We start from the raw sequence: 17,120 nt of genomic DNA, 5'->3' as shown, positions 1-17,120 counted from the left end.
ACAGGCCTTAAAATCTTAGCGTATGAAGATATTTAACCATATCCTAATATGAATCACACAACCTATTCCTTGCCTGTACAAACTGAACTGATTCCTTCTGACGTAAACACATGAAGATGCTGGGATTCTGTTACCTTTTCCAACTGCACTCTGCAACAATCTGCTTATCCAATGCTAAGCTTCACTGCAGCTGGGGACCCTCTACTGGGTCAGTGCAGCCCTACTTCTGTCCAGCTCGTCTGCCCCAGGTGTTTTTCATGCTGTTTTTGCTGATACAAGTTTTATTCAGTAATAGCATCCACTAACTTAGAGATATATAAGCAGCATGATATTTTCTATTTCCCCAGATTTACAGGATTGCATTTTACTGTTTATAAATGCCATTGTATTACTGGAATTAAATTACCGTATGATTATATAATGCTGAGTTTTACAATATAACATCACTCTAATGAAAGTTGCCAAAGGAACAAGACAAGCAAGATTTCTGGAAAGAAAAAAAGAAGGCTGTATATATGTTTATTCACCTTTTGAACACAAACCTGACCATAACACAGGAATCTAATAATGATAAATACCTGCAATTGTTAAAAAAAGTACAGGCAACAAGTAGAAGGGAAAGATGCTGGGAGAACAGGGGGCCAGTTCACTTTTAGATACCAGGTCTGCACAGAAAACTGGTCTTGACAAAAATTCATAGGAATCCAGAGTCTCTGTTCATACTATTCACTTAGTTCTAAGGACCAACTACATCGATTAAAAATTACTACTTATATTTTGTAACAATGTGAATCACTTAAAAAAAAAATTTCACGGGGGCACTCCCTTGGCAGGACTCAGAGTGCGTGAGGCTGAACAGGAAGTTCTTTTGTAGGCTCTATAAATACCTGGTCAAACAGACAGTAATCTCTCTCCCTCTTCTTCAGATTTCCACTGCACGCCTTGGATCCATGCTCCTAATCAGCTTATGAGCTTCCCTTGACCTACGCTTCTTGTCCTAATGCGTGTCTGACTATGGCTGTCCTCAAAGTCAAATTCACCAAAACCAAGAGGGACAAATTGGCTCAGATCTTATGGATCCTCAACTGGGTTTCTGTAGTGAGTGGGATCATTCTCTTCAGTCTTGGCCTCTTTCTGAAAATAGAGATCAAGAAGCGCAATGAAGTGATGGCAAAAGGGGACATTAACTCTGTCCCCAACATGCTGATCTCTGTAGGGGTCATAGCATGTATCATCAACTTTCTGGGTGGCAAAATCTGCTATGACTGCTCAGATGCAAACAAGTTCTCTCGCTGGAAACTAGTAATGCTGCCATACATCGTATGTACCTTCTGTTTTACCTTCTGCATCCTGGTGGGTGCTCTCATGTGCTACACCATGAGGAACGAGCTGGAAGAGTCTCTCTATCTGGGACTGAGGGATGCCATTAAGTTCTATAAAGACACAGACATACCTGGGCGATGTTTCTTAAAGAAAACTGTGGATTTGTTACAAATTGGATTCCGTTGCTGTGGAAACAATGGCTTTAGAGACTGGTTTGAAATTCAGTGGGTATCTCCTCGGTATCTGAATATGGCTTCCAAGGAGGTTCTGGAGTAAGTATTTATCAGTCACAGCAAAAAAATCTAGAAGGAAAACTCTTTTGGGACTGGAAAGCCCTTTTTTCTGGACCTTTGCATCATAATTTTTAAAAATGTAGAATGACCAGGTTACTCACAAAATATGCTAAATACATGCACAATAATCAAAAGCTGCCCTTTGCTAGGCCTTTAGGGATGCTAAACAAAGCAAAGATGTATTTCCTTTTTCAGTGTGGTGAATTAGCTACCTCAAATTTTGAATTTCATTTGTAGTGAGCTGATAACAGTAAGAAAAAAAGGATTGTACTATCAGTACATTGCACAGTCAATTCTAAGCACTGAAAGACCCTTCTTCTTCAAGGTATTAGACTTTGCAATCCTGAGTTCAAATCTGTACGTTCACAAGTGAGAAACTGCCAAACACCACATACACTGCATAAAAAGCAAAAATCCCCCATTTCTTTCTGCTGGTGGTGCTTCACATGATGTAGCAACTGTGAAATTATATGCACAAAAAGAAGAGTGGTAATACTTACAGAAAAGGTAAAAATTTAAAACTTACAAAAGTAAACAATCCAGTCTGTAATAATTCTTCTAAAGCTGAAAAAGGTCTTCACTGACAAGAGAGTAGTAGCTTCGTATTCCCAGGAAAGACAAATGGAAAGAGCTTGACTGGCATTTGTAAATGCTACATTTTGTTGAACTCAAAAATCAGTGACAATTTAAAGCCAGAGAAAGGGAGGCCAAAGGTCTTAATTTTACAGAATTTGCAATTTGAAACTGCCAGCATAAGCAAAGCATATATAGAGAGCTGCAAATATACCAGAGGGCAGGACCTAGGAGAACAGAAACAAGAGGGCATCAGTACACAGAAGACACTTGTCTGTGGAAATAAGGCAATACAGGCATTCTCAAGAGAGAGAAGTTAGAAAGTGTCACGCAGAACAGACTGACCAGAGCTGTTTCAAGTCTTGGGTCTATGCTGAAAAGTGACATGACAACAAAGACCATCCCTGGGAATTTAGGAGTAGTAGCTTAGTGTGAGGTCAAAAGTAAAATATACTTCCTTTTATTTCTGTGAGAGAGGCAGAAACAGTAATGTTTTACCCAGGGTTTTAATTAAGTTGTGTTTTATTCTGCAGGCTCCTCTGTGCTCTGCCATTGTTTTGAGAATACACTGTCAGTTAGGTTTTGCCCCATGTAGGCAGAAGGTGGCAGTGAAATGTGTGTGAGGAAAGTAATTTGTAAATGTCTTTTGCTGTGGATAGATTGCTTAATTTTATCTTGACTGGCAGAATCCAAGTTGGTACTGTATAACAAAACTATACCATGACTTCCAAAAATCTACTAGTGAAACATTTGATATGAAATACTTGGAAGCAAAGCCCAGCTGGTAATGTTCTGAAAGGATGGAGAAGGAACCAAGTCTTTCTTGGTTTCAACTTGTACTCTGTGTCAGGAGTTTGTAGATGAAGAGGCAAAGCAGGTGAGATCTGACATACTGTGAACTCACATGTAAGCTTTGCAAAACTGAACTTTTCACCTTCCTGCAAAATCCCCTTCTACAGATCTCTTGCCAACACCACAATTTAACAAGGCATGGAAACAGTCAGCGGGAATGGTAGGAACATGAGCTTACAGCAGTACAATGCTACCATTGCTTTGGTTGGGTAAAAACCATCTTTGCTCAAAAGCAAAGATTTGCTTTACAATACCATAACTACTTTGAATTGCAACAGCAAATAGCAGTGAGCGTGTAGCTCCACCAATTCTTTTACTGAAGTCTTCCCTTCTAACTGTCCCAAGACACAAATGAAATATTTTTTTAATTTGCCACTAGCAGAGGAAACACAGTGGCAGGAGGATATAACCCAAGTCTGAAAACTGCTACTGTTGGCAGTAGAAAGGACTCCTCTTTATACCACTCCCAGAACAAAAGAAAGTGTTTTAATTGATGCTTGAAATCAAAAGAGTTTAAGAGATTGTATTTCAACCATCTTAAATGCTGTACTATATTGGGGTCATTAAATATATATAATACCTTGAAACATGGAGGGCCTTTTGCCATCCCAGGTAAGATCTTCCCTTTCACAATGTGCCAGTCTTTCTCTCCTCTGTGAACTTTCTCTTCTCTTCCCACATTGGAGCCCTCTGGTTTGTGCCTCTCTGGCTCCCTTCCCTTCCAGTGCTTGGTTTTGCCTATGTCCACAACATGGCTCACACACTTCAGTCAGGGATATGGTGGCAACAAAATGAAAAGCTTAGACTTGAAAATAGAGAAAAATTCATGCCTATGCCACTCCTTACTGGAGCAGGAAATGGCAGGTGAACTTCCTGGTTTACCTGGAAACAACTTTGAGGAAAATGTTTTAGAGAGAATTTTAAGTAAAACAAAAAAAACCCACTACAACCCAAATTAGAGGAAGAAAAGAAGAAGAAACAAAAAGGGAGGTTGTATTTAGTGGGCTCACAACAATAAAACAAAAGCAATTTTTCTGCCATCATAGCACTGACACAAATACTGAGCTTCCTAGCAACTTGTGTTACATTTGAAGGTCCCAAATTCCAGGTCAACACTGGACCACAGTGTTTCTGCTCTGTTTACCTAATGAGCTTCTTTTAATGATTTCCTTCCCTCTCATTTAGATCAGCTGTACTGGAACAGAAAAATATTATTTGCAAACATTAATAAATGAGTAAGTTTTGGAAAATACTAGAAAATTTACTGTTGACAAATAGTGAATGCTGTATATATAAGAGGAATTATCTATCCTGTATTCCGGTCCCCTTACAATGGGTAAATGGCCTGGACTTGATAAACCAGAACATGGTTTTCACCCATAGGGCTGTCTCAGGAAATCAGCCTTTTCCACCAAGCATAAGAATAGATACATGCTTAGAGGCTGCTTCCCCAAGGTGTGAGTATGTCTCTCAGCACCTTAGATACTGTCCAGTTTCTGGAAAATCTCTTTCTCGGAAGAAAACAGATGCCAAAGATTCATTTATCTTCCAGAAAATCTTGGTTAATTTAAGACTGTGTTCTCTGCCCATCCTATGATTTTTTTCCTATTCCCCTTTATCTTTCTTCTTTCACCACTTGTTTTCCACCTGATCTTATAGAGGAGGGAAATGAGTATTTTTAGCAACAAATACATTTCTTAAAGTTACAGAAAGTGAAGTTACAAGAAGTAGAATTTTCCTTGTGAATTAGTCTCAAAATCTGTGCTGGACCAGCCCTTGCAATGGGTACAGTGGCAAAAGGCCAGCAGATGATTTCCAGTGCTTCCTGTGGCATACAAAGTTGTTCTTGTATTAGGATCCCTTGTATTAGGATCCTCCCATGGAATGATTATGCTGAAAAATTAATCCAGAAGTAGTGAAATACAGGATTTCCAGGGATATAACTTCCATTAGAATTCCACCAAGATAAACAAGTCCAAAAATTGTCTTTAGTATTCAGCACAAAGATACCTAAAAAGGTAACATCTCCTACACCACACTTAAATCCAATATTCAGTGTTCCTGCAGTAAACAACTTTTCCAGTTGAAAGTATATCCTCATTTTCCTTTTGTTATGTTGGAGAGGCCTACATTGCAACAGAGTTGTGTTATTCTAAAATCACAGGCACTGCCTGCTGCTGCCACCAGGTTTGTAATGCCCAGACTTTGTCCTGTTGCAGCCGCCTGAAGAGCAACGTTGACGGGAAGTTCTTGGTGGATGGAGTCCCCTTCAGCTGCTGCAATCCCAGCTCACCACGGCCCTGCATCCAGTACCAGCTGACAAACAACAGTGCTCACTACAACTACGATTTCCTCACAGAGGAGCTCAATATCTGGATGAAGGGGTGCAGACAGGCCCTGCTGGATTACTACACTGGTATTATGAGATCCATTGGCATTGCAGCATTGCTTATTTGGTTGTTTGAGGTAAGTCTCATAAAAATGGTCTTTATCGGATTAATAAGTCTTCTGTCTCTCCAGCATGAAAAACAATGACAGTGTAACACATGAGAAGTGCCTCAGCATCCAGTATAAAGGCCACAAGCACTTCAGGAATGTTGAAGGATTTCTTTTAGCAAAGACAACTTTTCCAAAGTCCACAGAGTAGAAGGAAATCTTGTTGAGGACAAGAACTATCAGAAACCATGTATATAATTTATAAAGCTTTTTCAATAGAATATAGCATAATCCCTTCCCTGATGCATTTATGGGATCAGATACAGGATGATACATGCAGTGACACAACTTCAAGGAAATTTGGTGAGAAGGTCTGAGTGCTGTTTTAAGAAATATATAAAATATGAGTAGGTCTTTGGCTCAATGCACTAATTTTGTTTATAATTAAAATTGAGCATTTTATTAATATCTCAAAGCCTCCTTTTCATATTACATAGTTTCACCATATAGACAGTACTTGCAGTCGTGGCATATCATCCTTTTAGAAGCAGACTGGGCTGCTGGTTATGCAATCAAAATAAGCACATCGCAGGCAAGCTACACGCCTGCAAAGCTGCAGTGTTCCTGCTGACGTCTGTAAGGAAGAGCTCTCTAGATGTTGTCATCTGCGAGTAAAGGACTGCCCAATGGCACAGGATCCAATACAGTTTTCTTACCTTTTTAGCATGTTTTAGTTTTCTGACTATTGCTCTATTTATTACATAAATATTAACATTGTAATTTAAGTAGCTCACAACAGTCCTCAGGCAGTTCTAGGAGGGGTTGTGGTGGCAGAAATAACCTGAAGCATGTGAAAAGCTGTGAGGCAGCTCTCTGTGTTCCCTTAAATATTGACAAGCTGATCCTGATTCCAACAGAACAATGAAAGTGGAACTTTTTCCTAAGCTTAGACTTCAGCCTCTGCCATCCTTCTTAATTTTCATGCCTTGGCATGCTTGACACATATGGCTTACAAGGGAATGATTAAACCTCCTCAGAAGAAATACTGATTTAATCAATGTCAGTGGAAAAAAAAATCCACTGAAATTAACATACTACAGTTTTTTCTTTCCTAGTGACTGATGGATCCATTAGTTGATCATCCATTTGACATCAGTTAGTTGCAGTCTCTGAGGCCACAAGGTTCACGAGTAATTCTAGGTATTTATATGCAAGGAGGATTGCTACCTGAAGAATGAAGAGAGAATCAATCCATCTCTCCCTGCTATCTTTCTTTTAAAATGTAATTAACTGGAAAAGTGGTTAGACATATTGTTAGGATAAAGTCTGTCTGCTTTACACAGTTAGGAGGCCTGTAAACACACAAGTCAGAAAACTGAGCGATAGCACAGGCTGCAATTTCAGCTGTTTAACCATGAACTGTTTCTTACAGCTCTCTGTACTCATTGGTGTCCGGTACCTGCAGACAGCCATGAAGAATGTCCTTCTGCTAGGGGATCTGGAGGGCGAATCAGATGGTTGGTTACTAGAAAACAGTTTTGTGGAAACTGCCAAATACAACATCAGCATCATTAAGAATCTCGGCAAAGCCAACCAGATCTCCACTGTCTCAGGCATGAACGACCCCAACATTAATGTTCAAAACACAGACTGTGACAAAACTAATATTACAACAAAATCTATCCCTGCAGCTAGGTAGGCAAATCTTCCAAGAAATGACATCACAAGTGTAGCTTTGCTCTATTACAGTCCTACAGGCACCAGATTTTATCTGGTGGGGAAAAAAAAAGTAGAAAAACTAGTAAATTGAACAAACCAGACTGGTGACAGCTCCAAAAATGCTGATACTTCTTTGGATGGATGTGTTTTTACTTGTAAAATTCCTGATTCTCAACACTGCAAGAAATTTCTGGAATCTCCCCCACTTTCTCTACTTTACTTAGAGACTTCTATCATGGTCTGAATGCATCACAGTAATCATTATGCACAAGCAAATATTTCAGACAAGGTGAGTACACATACAAACATACAGATTAGTTGACTAGGAACCAAAGATGTCATTACACCTATAAAATCTCAGGAGCAGGGAAATCATAAAAGAAATTATTACACTGGATAAAAAGCTTATTTATAAAAAAGAAGACAAAACCTGAAGTGAAGATTCTGCTGGTGCAAGTTAGTAAAGGGGAAATTTTAACAAAAATATACATATATGACAGCCTACAAGAATCCACCATGTATATGAAATTCAGGTGAAGTCAATAAAAGTTACCACAAAAGTATTTCACTTGTTTTTCCCAAAATGTCTGAAGTACCTTTTCACTTTCCCCTCCAACAGTTTAGAGAATGCTAGTTGTCCCACTTCCCTGAAAGTCAGAGTACAACTGAGAGGAGTTCTCTGCTTAAGAAAACTGCTGGCTTGTGCAGGGGTATTTAAACTTCCAATTAGCATGTGATAGCACAAGTTTAAAAACAAGTAGATACTTTCTACGAAACAAACGCTGATGATCCTAGATGCTTGAAAGCTCCTAGTTTCAAAAGTACTTAGCACACTGATCCAGGGGTGGGAAAGTAAGAGGTTTGTAATCAATGAAGGCAGACAGACTGACAGCTTGCACATCATGCCCCTGCTACAGTCCCCAGGAGCTCTGTCAATGCATGGAGTGAAAGCCTTCAATGCACAAAACACCTGAAGTTATAGGATGCCCTAGGACTGTAACTGATCATTAAGAGTCAGCAGGAGAAAAGTACCAATAAAAAACAAGAGGTGGAAAGACCAAATGAAATATTTTACACGTTACTGCTGTGAGTGCATTCTTTAGATAATCAAGTAAACAAAATTTTATCACTGAAATATTTTAAATAAAACCATTCCTGCTTTTGAAACTGTGCAAAATAACAGTAAAAATTTCTCTACCTAAATACTGTTGTATCCCATGAGAAAAAGCAAAAATTATACTATAAGGATATATTGTAAATAAATTGTGCAATGCAATAATCTGTAGTGTAATTCCAGGAGTCTATATGCATGACCATAATTTCAACTGTAATTCCTTCACTGCCTAACATGATAGGCCTACACTTAAGTATGTTAAAACACCTTCAAAGAACTAGATTTATAAACTGAGACTTCTTTCTACAAGAACTGTTAATTCTCCCCTTTGCACTGCACTTACCTGTATGCCTACTTCTTGTCTTCATTGCAATCACTTTGCCCAGTGGGTGATTAAAACTTAACTGGTGTGTAATTCCTTCAGCCATTTCTGGAAGCCAGAAGTACTTACCAGCAGCTCTATAATTAGCTGATGATACAGGCTGGAAAAAATGAATGCAGAAAGTTGTGGTTCCTTGAGGGATCAGGGAAAAGACACTCCTTGTATTGCTAACTAATCAGATTTTGCATGTTTTTCTTTAAATGCAGTGTAATTTTTTTCAGATAAGTATGCCAAGTGTTACCTGTGTCAGTCAATAGCAGTCACTTCCTCAACACAATTTTATTCTATTTTTGGTACAACAGTCCTAGACCTCAATAACTAAAGCTTGTAGAATTATAAGAACCGTAAGCTTACTCATTTGATAGCTTTCTAGTTAATGGGTTTGTCAAGAGTCTGCTCTGAAAAAACAGATTTGGAACGAGGAGTGAACTGATGAGCCAGCCTCAGCTTCTCTGTCAAGACAAAAAAATGCCATCCAGCAGCAGCTGTAACACACTACCACAAAGAGCAGAGGTGTAAGTATCCAGCTATACAATTTTCTCTGGCCCCCACACAGATAATTTACTTGCATATGAACAAAACACATTTTACCGTAAAAGATTCAGCAGCATTTAACACATTAAACTTTGTCTCTCAGCTAAACTGCAGCAGTGGAATGTGACTGGTTTTGAAATTAGCTGACTTTCAGCATACATCTCACAGGCAACAGTCCTTGTCTGACCTATTACCAGTAATCACTAAGTCATTAGACTGCTAATTCCTATCCTGTCTAGGCATTCAGAGTCTCCACCGATAGGGATACATTACAAAAAGATAATAGCTCACTTCACAGTATCAGGATAAAATTTACTTTTGTTAATAAATGCTTTCTTCTTTGCTTTGTATTTACTGATTTCCTCAGAACATATCCCAGCTTCCTTTATAGCACCTGTCATGACCGTTTAGGTTTCCTGCAGTATTTAACACCAGAGGCACTGGATCAAGGAAACAAACTCAGGCAGCAGCATAGACCCCATCTTTAACTCTCCGTAATTCATAAAGACAGAGATGGCATTAGTGAGCCAAGCCTTTAAGCCAGGGCATCTGCTCAGATACAGAAATAAATACGATTCAGGGGACACTTGTTATCCTATTTGTTACTAATGCCTAATCCAGCCAAAATTTATAACAATACAGAAAATTCCAGAGTAAGGAACTTACCTATGCATAAAACTGTCTTCTTTATCAAGTTATTAATTTAAAAATTAAAATAAACAATGTAATGTTCAGTTTCTGATGAAGGCACAATGAGAGTTTCTTTAGAAACTGCATGTACTATGCTCTTCCTTAAAAGCTTGCACATTGCCACTGAAAACACTTGCTCTATGTTGATCACAGAGAAAAAATAGTACGAAATATAAACATGCAGCACATCTAGGATTTTGTTAAAATGAACATAGTTCAAGCAGGAACTTGAATGAACTAGTTCAAGCAGATCTTCATCACCTTGGGATGAACATCTCAATTCTTGTACCCAAAGAGGCCAATATTAAATTTCAGGCACAATTAAGGAGGAGATGAAGTTCTGCAATCTTCTGAGAAAGGCTAACAACACATCTTCACAAATACAGCAAGGACTTGAAATGATCATGAAATCCACAGTCCCCACTTTGTGCTTCACAACATTTTGCTGCAGCTCATTCACTCAAGCATAAAGCCTAGAAATCTAAAATTAAGTCTGATGGACTCTAAGTTGTTTGACAACCTGTACTTATACAGAACAAACTATACTCCTTTTTGACACTGATCTCATGAACAGCAAAAACAAAAGTCAGGTCCCATTTCAATGTCTCATGTTTAACTCTGTACCTGGTCTCTTACTCATGGTTACACAAAACCACATACATATCACCTCTTGGAATTTCAGCTTGCTCTCCTTCAATGCAAATTTCCTTTACATAACTTCACTTTCGTGAATGATTTTGACTGTACTGAAACCAACTTCAGAGAAATGTAGCTAGGATTAGAAACAACTAGATTTGAGACACATGTAAGGAAGTGGATTTTCATTATTAGCCATTTTTTCTTGTGTGAACCTTCCAATTTAGCCTACCTGGAAAAGACTGATAAAAACAAAGAGAAGAGATTGTGCCACAGAAATTAAACTACTTCTATTTTTGATAAAATCTTTGAACACCTTGTCAAGTAATAGGTTAGAAGAATCTAAGTAACAGCATAGAGGCTGTATTATGAATCTGAATAGTTTACATTGGAGATTATTCAAGGTTGTTGTCTAGAAAATAAGTGGATTTCAACCATAATGCAGAGCATATAATAGCGAAAATACTCCTCTACATAACTTTGTACATTGAGATTTTTATTACACAAGAAATACTGCTGTGTCTTTTCTTTTTTCCCTTAATTAACAGGATTCCTCTTCTAATTTTCTTCAGAAAATTTTTGTTAGTAGATTTCAACCTATCTACCTCTACCTTTCACCTTTTCAGGAAATCAGTTCCTAAAAACCATTTACTGAGAATAAGCATAAAGAGCAACATCATTAACACCCAAATGGTGCCCCCAAAGCTTGAACAAAGCAGTGAGAACATGATGACAACCAGCAGCCTGTAACTTTAAGAGCAAGAAGTACTGGCCATATCTATGTAAAAGATGTCTTGACTGCTTGCTTAGGTCTATAATAAGTCACTTTTTTTTTTTTGCAGTATGTATCAGGCAGCACATGAGACCAGCACCATAAAGTTTCCCTTTCTAGAGACTGAGTATCTGCCAAACAGTACAGCCAGTTCTTCAAGAAGATACAAAACCAGATGCACTCAACTAGATCAGTTTCAGGGCATATAACTATTCAATTCTGTACTTTTAACTTCTTTTAAAAATTTATATAGACAGTGTAGGAATTTGCATCTGTAAAATACCAGGACAGGTTTCACATGGAGCGTATCTTTACATAAGAAAAGGCATCCTACCATTCCTTACAGTATGACCAAGATACAGCCTACATGGATAACTGACAGTTTACCAACCATTTTCCAGCTCTTCTCCTTTCCCATACTGACAGACACCACTATAACACACTTGGTAAAATGAACTGTGCGGTGCCAAAGTGCCTCCAAATAAAAACTGAATAATCTACAAGAAGTTACTTTATTTCCTTTTTTTTTTAAATATACATATACAAGATATTTTATTTCAAAAGCACAAGAACATTATACAAGTTTCAAATTTACATTTTTGCAATTTAAGATACCAGTATGTGCATTATCAAATAACTTCTGTCAGCTTGGATGGAACAGAAATAAGTGGCATAAGCATCTTGCAGTCACTAAATACAGATTATACTCACAGTGAACAAAACTGCATAGTAATTTATGAAATGAAAGATGACCATGCTAGTCAGTGAACTATAGGGGAGCCCATTTGCTAAATTAGTATGTGCAAATGTAGACTCAACTTTCCTCTCCCACTTCTTTAAGTACAAAGAGATTTCCAGAGCTTTAAAGAAGTTCACTTGCTCTTACCAGCTCCTGTCCTTGTATACTACAGTTCAGACAGAAAACAAAATAAAGTGATCTCACTGTATACTGGATAATGGAAATTTTGTATCAGTGAAGTGCAAGATAACTGAAAGGTCTTGATAACTGAATATGTAAATATCAGAGGGAAACAGTAAGAGAATACAGGTTTGGTACCAATGAGGCATTTGCCAGTCTTAATTCAATATTTTTGTTTGTAAGCAGTGTTTTGATGATATAAAAATCACCAGCGCATGCAAGTTTTCATGACAACTGTTCTAAACTCAGCATGTGTTTCCAACATGTTTTAGAGAAGACTAACAGCATTAACATTTGTCTTCTAAGAGTTTAATATTCAGGTTTAAAATCTGACAGAATCAAAATAAGGAGAATGGTCTTAATTTCAAGAAAGAGAATACCTGGAAAATATATCAAAGCCAACTTTTTATATCACTGGGCAAGGATTACAGCAGAAGTTTTTAAAAAGTATTTGAAACCAGAACAATGTTTGAGATCATTGGTATTCCATATTTAGATTCATTATGGTGCTGTGCAGTGCACTCATACATACATACTCAAAAAACATTTTTTAAAAACCCAGAAGAATGGTATTTAAATCTAAATCATTAATTGTGATTCTACTATCTCTCACGTAATTGTGGGAAAAGAAAACAAAACAAAAAAGAAATCACACAAAAACATTCAGACATTAATTTGAAAAAGTCCCCTTGAAAGCCTGATTTAAATGGCACCAAAGAATCTACAAATAGCAAAGGGGCAGGGAAATGAAGGATAGTGACAACTTCAAACTTTCTCAGGAGATGCCATTTCCATGTGAAAGAGTTTTTATCCATCACATTACAAATTCTTTCATTTATATTACGGCTGAAATTCAGAAAACAGAACAACAAACATTTAGAACTGAAGCACAATCACATATCATTGAGAGAGAGTTCAATCACAATGTGCTATTAACTACTGAAGGGCAAAGAGACAGATTTAGCCACCTTTTCTTCCCTTTTCTGCTCTACCTGGCACTGAACCACTGAACATGCCTCCCAAAACACACAATTTCATTTATGCAGACTCCAAAACATGCTCAAACAACAGTGACAGAGGATAACGAGCAGAAAATCCCTTAGATAAGGGCAAACTTATTTCTGATTCTAAAACTTGCTGGTTTTGGGCCTTGATTTAAGTCCAGAGGCAGCTTTGAAGGCTGTTTCCTTCACTGAGATCTCTGGCTCGGTAGCTTACAGAGCTACACTGCAACTACATACCTGCAGTATTTTCTCTTTCGATTCTTGGGGAAGGCCTCAGGAGATAAACTGTAAAAGAAGTAAAACTAACCACAACCTAGGCAAATGGTGAAGCCCCAGACCTCTTATGATATACACTAATGGAGGATAATTTCATTAGATAAAGTGCAGTTCTGGCAATGCAAAAAGCACAGACTTAATTTTTTGATGCAACAAGCAAGATGGTAATTCCTCCATGCACTTTCTATTCCACACTTCTCATTTAAAGAATTCATCAATGAAAATTCTTCATTAAATCCCAAGGTATATCTGAATACAAGCTTTTTCTGTAAAATTTATTTTTTATTTTACCTGTTGCTGCAGGTGACTAAAGACCTTGCACCACTTCCACTCCAATATGATCTCAATCTATTTAAAGCTTCACTAAGCTTGGGAAAAGAACCCAAGAAGAAGTAAAGGAGGCTTTTTCTTGGCAACACCATTTACATATGTTCTCAAGTCATGGAAGAGACAAGTGTGGTGTGTGCTCTGAAAAACAGCATTTGGGAACTGTCCTCATGAAAACACATAAAATAATCTGAACTTCTGAAAAAAATGGAAATATTTCTGGTTCAGTAATAATTACAGAATGTGATTTTCCTTTTTTTGGAAAGGAAAAAAGAGGAAAATATGTGATACGAGTTTCTGTTCCAATGCATCAGTGATACATCCAACCTAGAGAATCCATCAATTAATTGTCTGAACTACAGAAACCACTTGAGTAGATTTTTTTACTGCCACCTTCCTTTCCTTTTCCAAAGCATTGCCACAGGTCAGAGTTTTCCCTAAAATCAAGAGACTCAGAGCAGCTGCCAGTTGAATCCAAAGAAGATCTGATTTGTTTCTTGGCTCCTGGCAATCTCCTCTATGATGCAGTGCTGCTGCCACAGCAGGTGGAGCTTCCGGTAACGCTCCTGACATAAGTGCAGGGGATTTCCTCTTCTTCAGAGGACAAGAGAACAACCAGTTAGCATATCAGAATAGCAACTGACAAACTGTCCAATTAATAGGCTAACATTAACTCTAGACTAATAAAATACTAATTAAATTCCAAACAAGTCTATTGGAAGTGCAAAAATATCTCTACTTGTGACAAGCAATGACTGCCATTTCTGTGATGATATTTCAGCAACGGCAGTTCTCATATGTTTCTGATGAAATGCATACAAAGCATTCTTGAGACAAGTAAGAAAGTTTAACAGTACTAAAAAAGTGTATTTTCTCATTATAAACTACCCACTTCTGACTGGAAACTGCCATCAGTTCCCCAGGTCAAGATATGCATTACATACAGTGTTGTACACACTAGCCAGAAGAATGTGTTGTCCAATGAGTATAAGAAGGAAAAAAAGATAAAAATGGAGAGATAGGAAGTCAGGCATTTACTTACGTCAGACCTGGATCTGTTTCTCCATATTCATCCAAATAGGGTGCAGGATATAAGCAGCCCCTGGTTTTACCTTCAATGAGGACAACTTTGCATTCCCTGATTCTTAAAGAAAAGAATAGCTACATTTAAAATACAACTCCAATCAGGATCTTCCCTTTCTGGTGAGCTATAATTGATGTCAAAGTATTGTTTCTTTATCTCAGACAAAAAGAATCAAACGCTTTGACAATGTTGTGACTTCTGGCTACTTACTTGAGAAACATGCAGACTCCAGCTCCACACTGAAGAGCATGAGAAGTACAGGCTCCCAGCTCCTCCCCATTCACCAGCTCCTGACAGCAAGTGTTCTGGGAACACAGCATTGCCCCACAGAATAAACACAATACTGGGTGCTTTTGTTCATCATCAGAAGACCGTGGGCATCTAAAAGAAGCGTAACCAGCATGTCACAGCAGAAACCAAAACTTTAAAAGAAATTTTAACTAAAGGTTAATGTTCCTTAAGAAAACCCCAAAAAGACCTATCCAACCAATTTAAAACCCCAAATCACAAACAAAAGCCTAAGACATATTATATCCCAATCAAATAACATATCTGCCTCCTCATGTTGTATTTTCACACAATGAAATAATTATCTGCAAGATGTCTCCTTTGAGTAGGAGGTTGAACTAGATGATCAACAGAAGTCCCTTCTGACCTCAATTATCCTATGATTCACACTTCTTGGCAAAAAACAGTGCCATCATCTGAGCTTGTTGCGTCCAGTGCAAAAATAATTTTTGGGCTTATGGCCAAACCAAATGCACATTCCGCAGGAGAAAAGTGACCAACAGACTAAGCTATAAAAATTTTATATGCTGCCTTATCAAACACAAGTGACTTCATTTAGCAAGCTGTTGTGCTTCACATTTAAAAGGAACAGGTGCTAGTACAGGTCAGTATAACCATAACAACGCCTTCACTATAAAATAATTTCTGTATTCTTTCAATACCAGTTACAGTAACTGCAAGAATCTAAAATTCACTAAAAGCGACAAAACACCTAAGAAAACAACTAAATATGCCACATCTTACCTAAACTGAGAGGCTTGATTCAGAAGGCAACTGTAGTCTTCAGGAAGCTCTATTAAATGATTTCTTTTCCTAGGATACCTGGGTAAATGGAATAGAAGTATTATGAGAATAAAAAAGATCAAAGCAAACAATGGACTAAATAACCACAAACTCCTGCTAAGCTTTTGGTCATTTCTGCAGAAGTCTACAATTCTAGAGCAATTCTTCAGTCCCGGAATCCCAAATGAGATGCTCCACATGGGAGCTTCAACATTTCTATATTCCAGCAAAGGTGCTGAACTTAAATTTCACATATAACATACAGGTATGAAGACATTTCCTATTTCAGTTAGCTTTTGGTCTTTCCTAGAGCAGGACAGATTACTTGTCTAACAATGTTGTACAATCTCAATAAAGGGTCAATGTTTGAGGAATAATAAACAAGAGATTTAAAGAGAAATGTACTTCTAGCAGTAGGGCAGAAGGAATAAAACATGAAGTCTCTGACTTGCCCACAATAAACATTTCATTCTTTCAAGTGTTTTAAGTCAAAACCAGAAGAAAAAAACAACAACAAGCTTACCTTATTGCAATGCTTTTCCCTTTCAAACAACTTAACACCACTGGATCAGCACACCACCTATTTCAAACAAACATTTGCACATTACAGTATTTGATAAAAATATACATTTAGGTTCATTAAATTAAACTATTAAGTGATAAGCAAACACAAAACACTGATAAAAAGCACTGACAGCTCTACCTAAAACTTTGCAAGATAAAAACAGGGGTGTTTTTTAATAGTTTTCATCAGGAGAATGTTTTGCATACGGGAGGAAAAATCTATGTGAAAAAAGACTTAAAAATACCATCATGCACATAAAACCACTAGATTTACACAGAGTTAAACAACACAAGTAGTCTTCAGACATACTCAGTTCCTCAATGAGGGCTACAATACACAGCACCTTTTGAAATACATATGCTAGAAGATACAGCAGAAATAAATACTGTGCATTCTAACAGAAAAATATTTGCTGCTTTTATTAAATAACCATCACCTAATGCCTATCTTACAATGGTTTATTACATAATTGCTTAGAATGGCCAAATGTGTGTATCAAAAAAATGGCAGGTAGTGGCCAGCTACAGAAGAGAGGAACTGATATGTTTAA

The 17,120-nt window shown here is 37.6% G+C and overlaps 2 protein-coding genes across 3 annotated transcripts in view; one reads left to right on the top strand and one right to left on the bottom strand.

Moving 5' to 3' along the window:
• Positions 1-1,014: 1,014 nt before the first annotated feature.
• On the top strand, positions 1,015-7,176 carry LOC135448804 (photoreceptor outer segment membrane glycoprotein 2). Its single transcript, XM_064715066.1, has 3 exons — positions 1,015-1,595; positions 5,261-5,507; positions 6,910-7,176. Exons 1-3 carry the CDS (start codon positions 1,015-1,017, stop codon positions 7,174-7,176), a joined length of 1,095 nt encoding a protein of 364 aa, XP_064571136.1.
• A 4,646-nt stretch (positions 7,177-11,822) lies between these two features.
• UBR1 (ubiquitin protein ligase E3 component n-recognin 1) overlaps positions 11,823-17,120 on the bottom strand; it is a 61,124-nt gene continuing 55,826 nt past the window's right edge. For both annotated transcript variants that reach the window (XM_064713850.1, XM_064713852.1), the window contains exons 43-47: positions 16,529-16,585; positions 15,967-16,044; positions 15,145-15,315; positions 14,893-14,994; positions 11,823-14,444 (exon numbers count right to left, since the gene is read on the bottom strand). In XM_064713850.1, coding sequence (XP_064569920.1) covers positions 14,303-14,444; positions 14,893-14,994; positions 15,145-15,315; positions 15,967-16,044; positions 16,529-16,585 — 550 coding nt within the window. In that variant the 3' untranslated portion in view covers positions 11,823-14,302. The remainder of the gene's footprint in view (positions 14,445-14,892; positions 14,995-15,144; positions 15,316-15,966; positions 16,045-16,528; positions 16,586-17,120) is intronic.

The sequence above is a fragment of the Zonotrichia leucophrys genome, chromosome 5, assembly GCF_028769735.1.
Source record: "Zonotrichia leucophrys gambelii isolate GWCS_2022_RI chromosome 5, RI_Zleu_2.0, whole genome shotgun sequence".
In the NCBI taxonomy this organism is placed as follows: domain Eukaryota; kingdom Metazoa; phylum Chordata; class Aves; order Passeriformes; family Passerellidae; genus Zonotrichia; species Zonotrichia leucophrys.
This window is presented reverse-complemented; position numbering and strand designations above follow the sequence as displayed.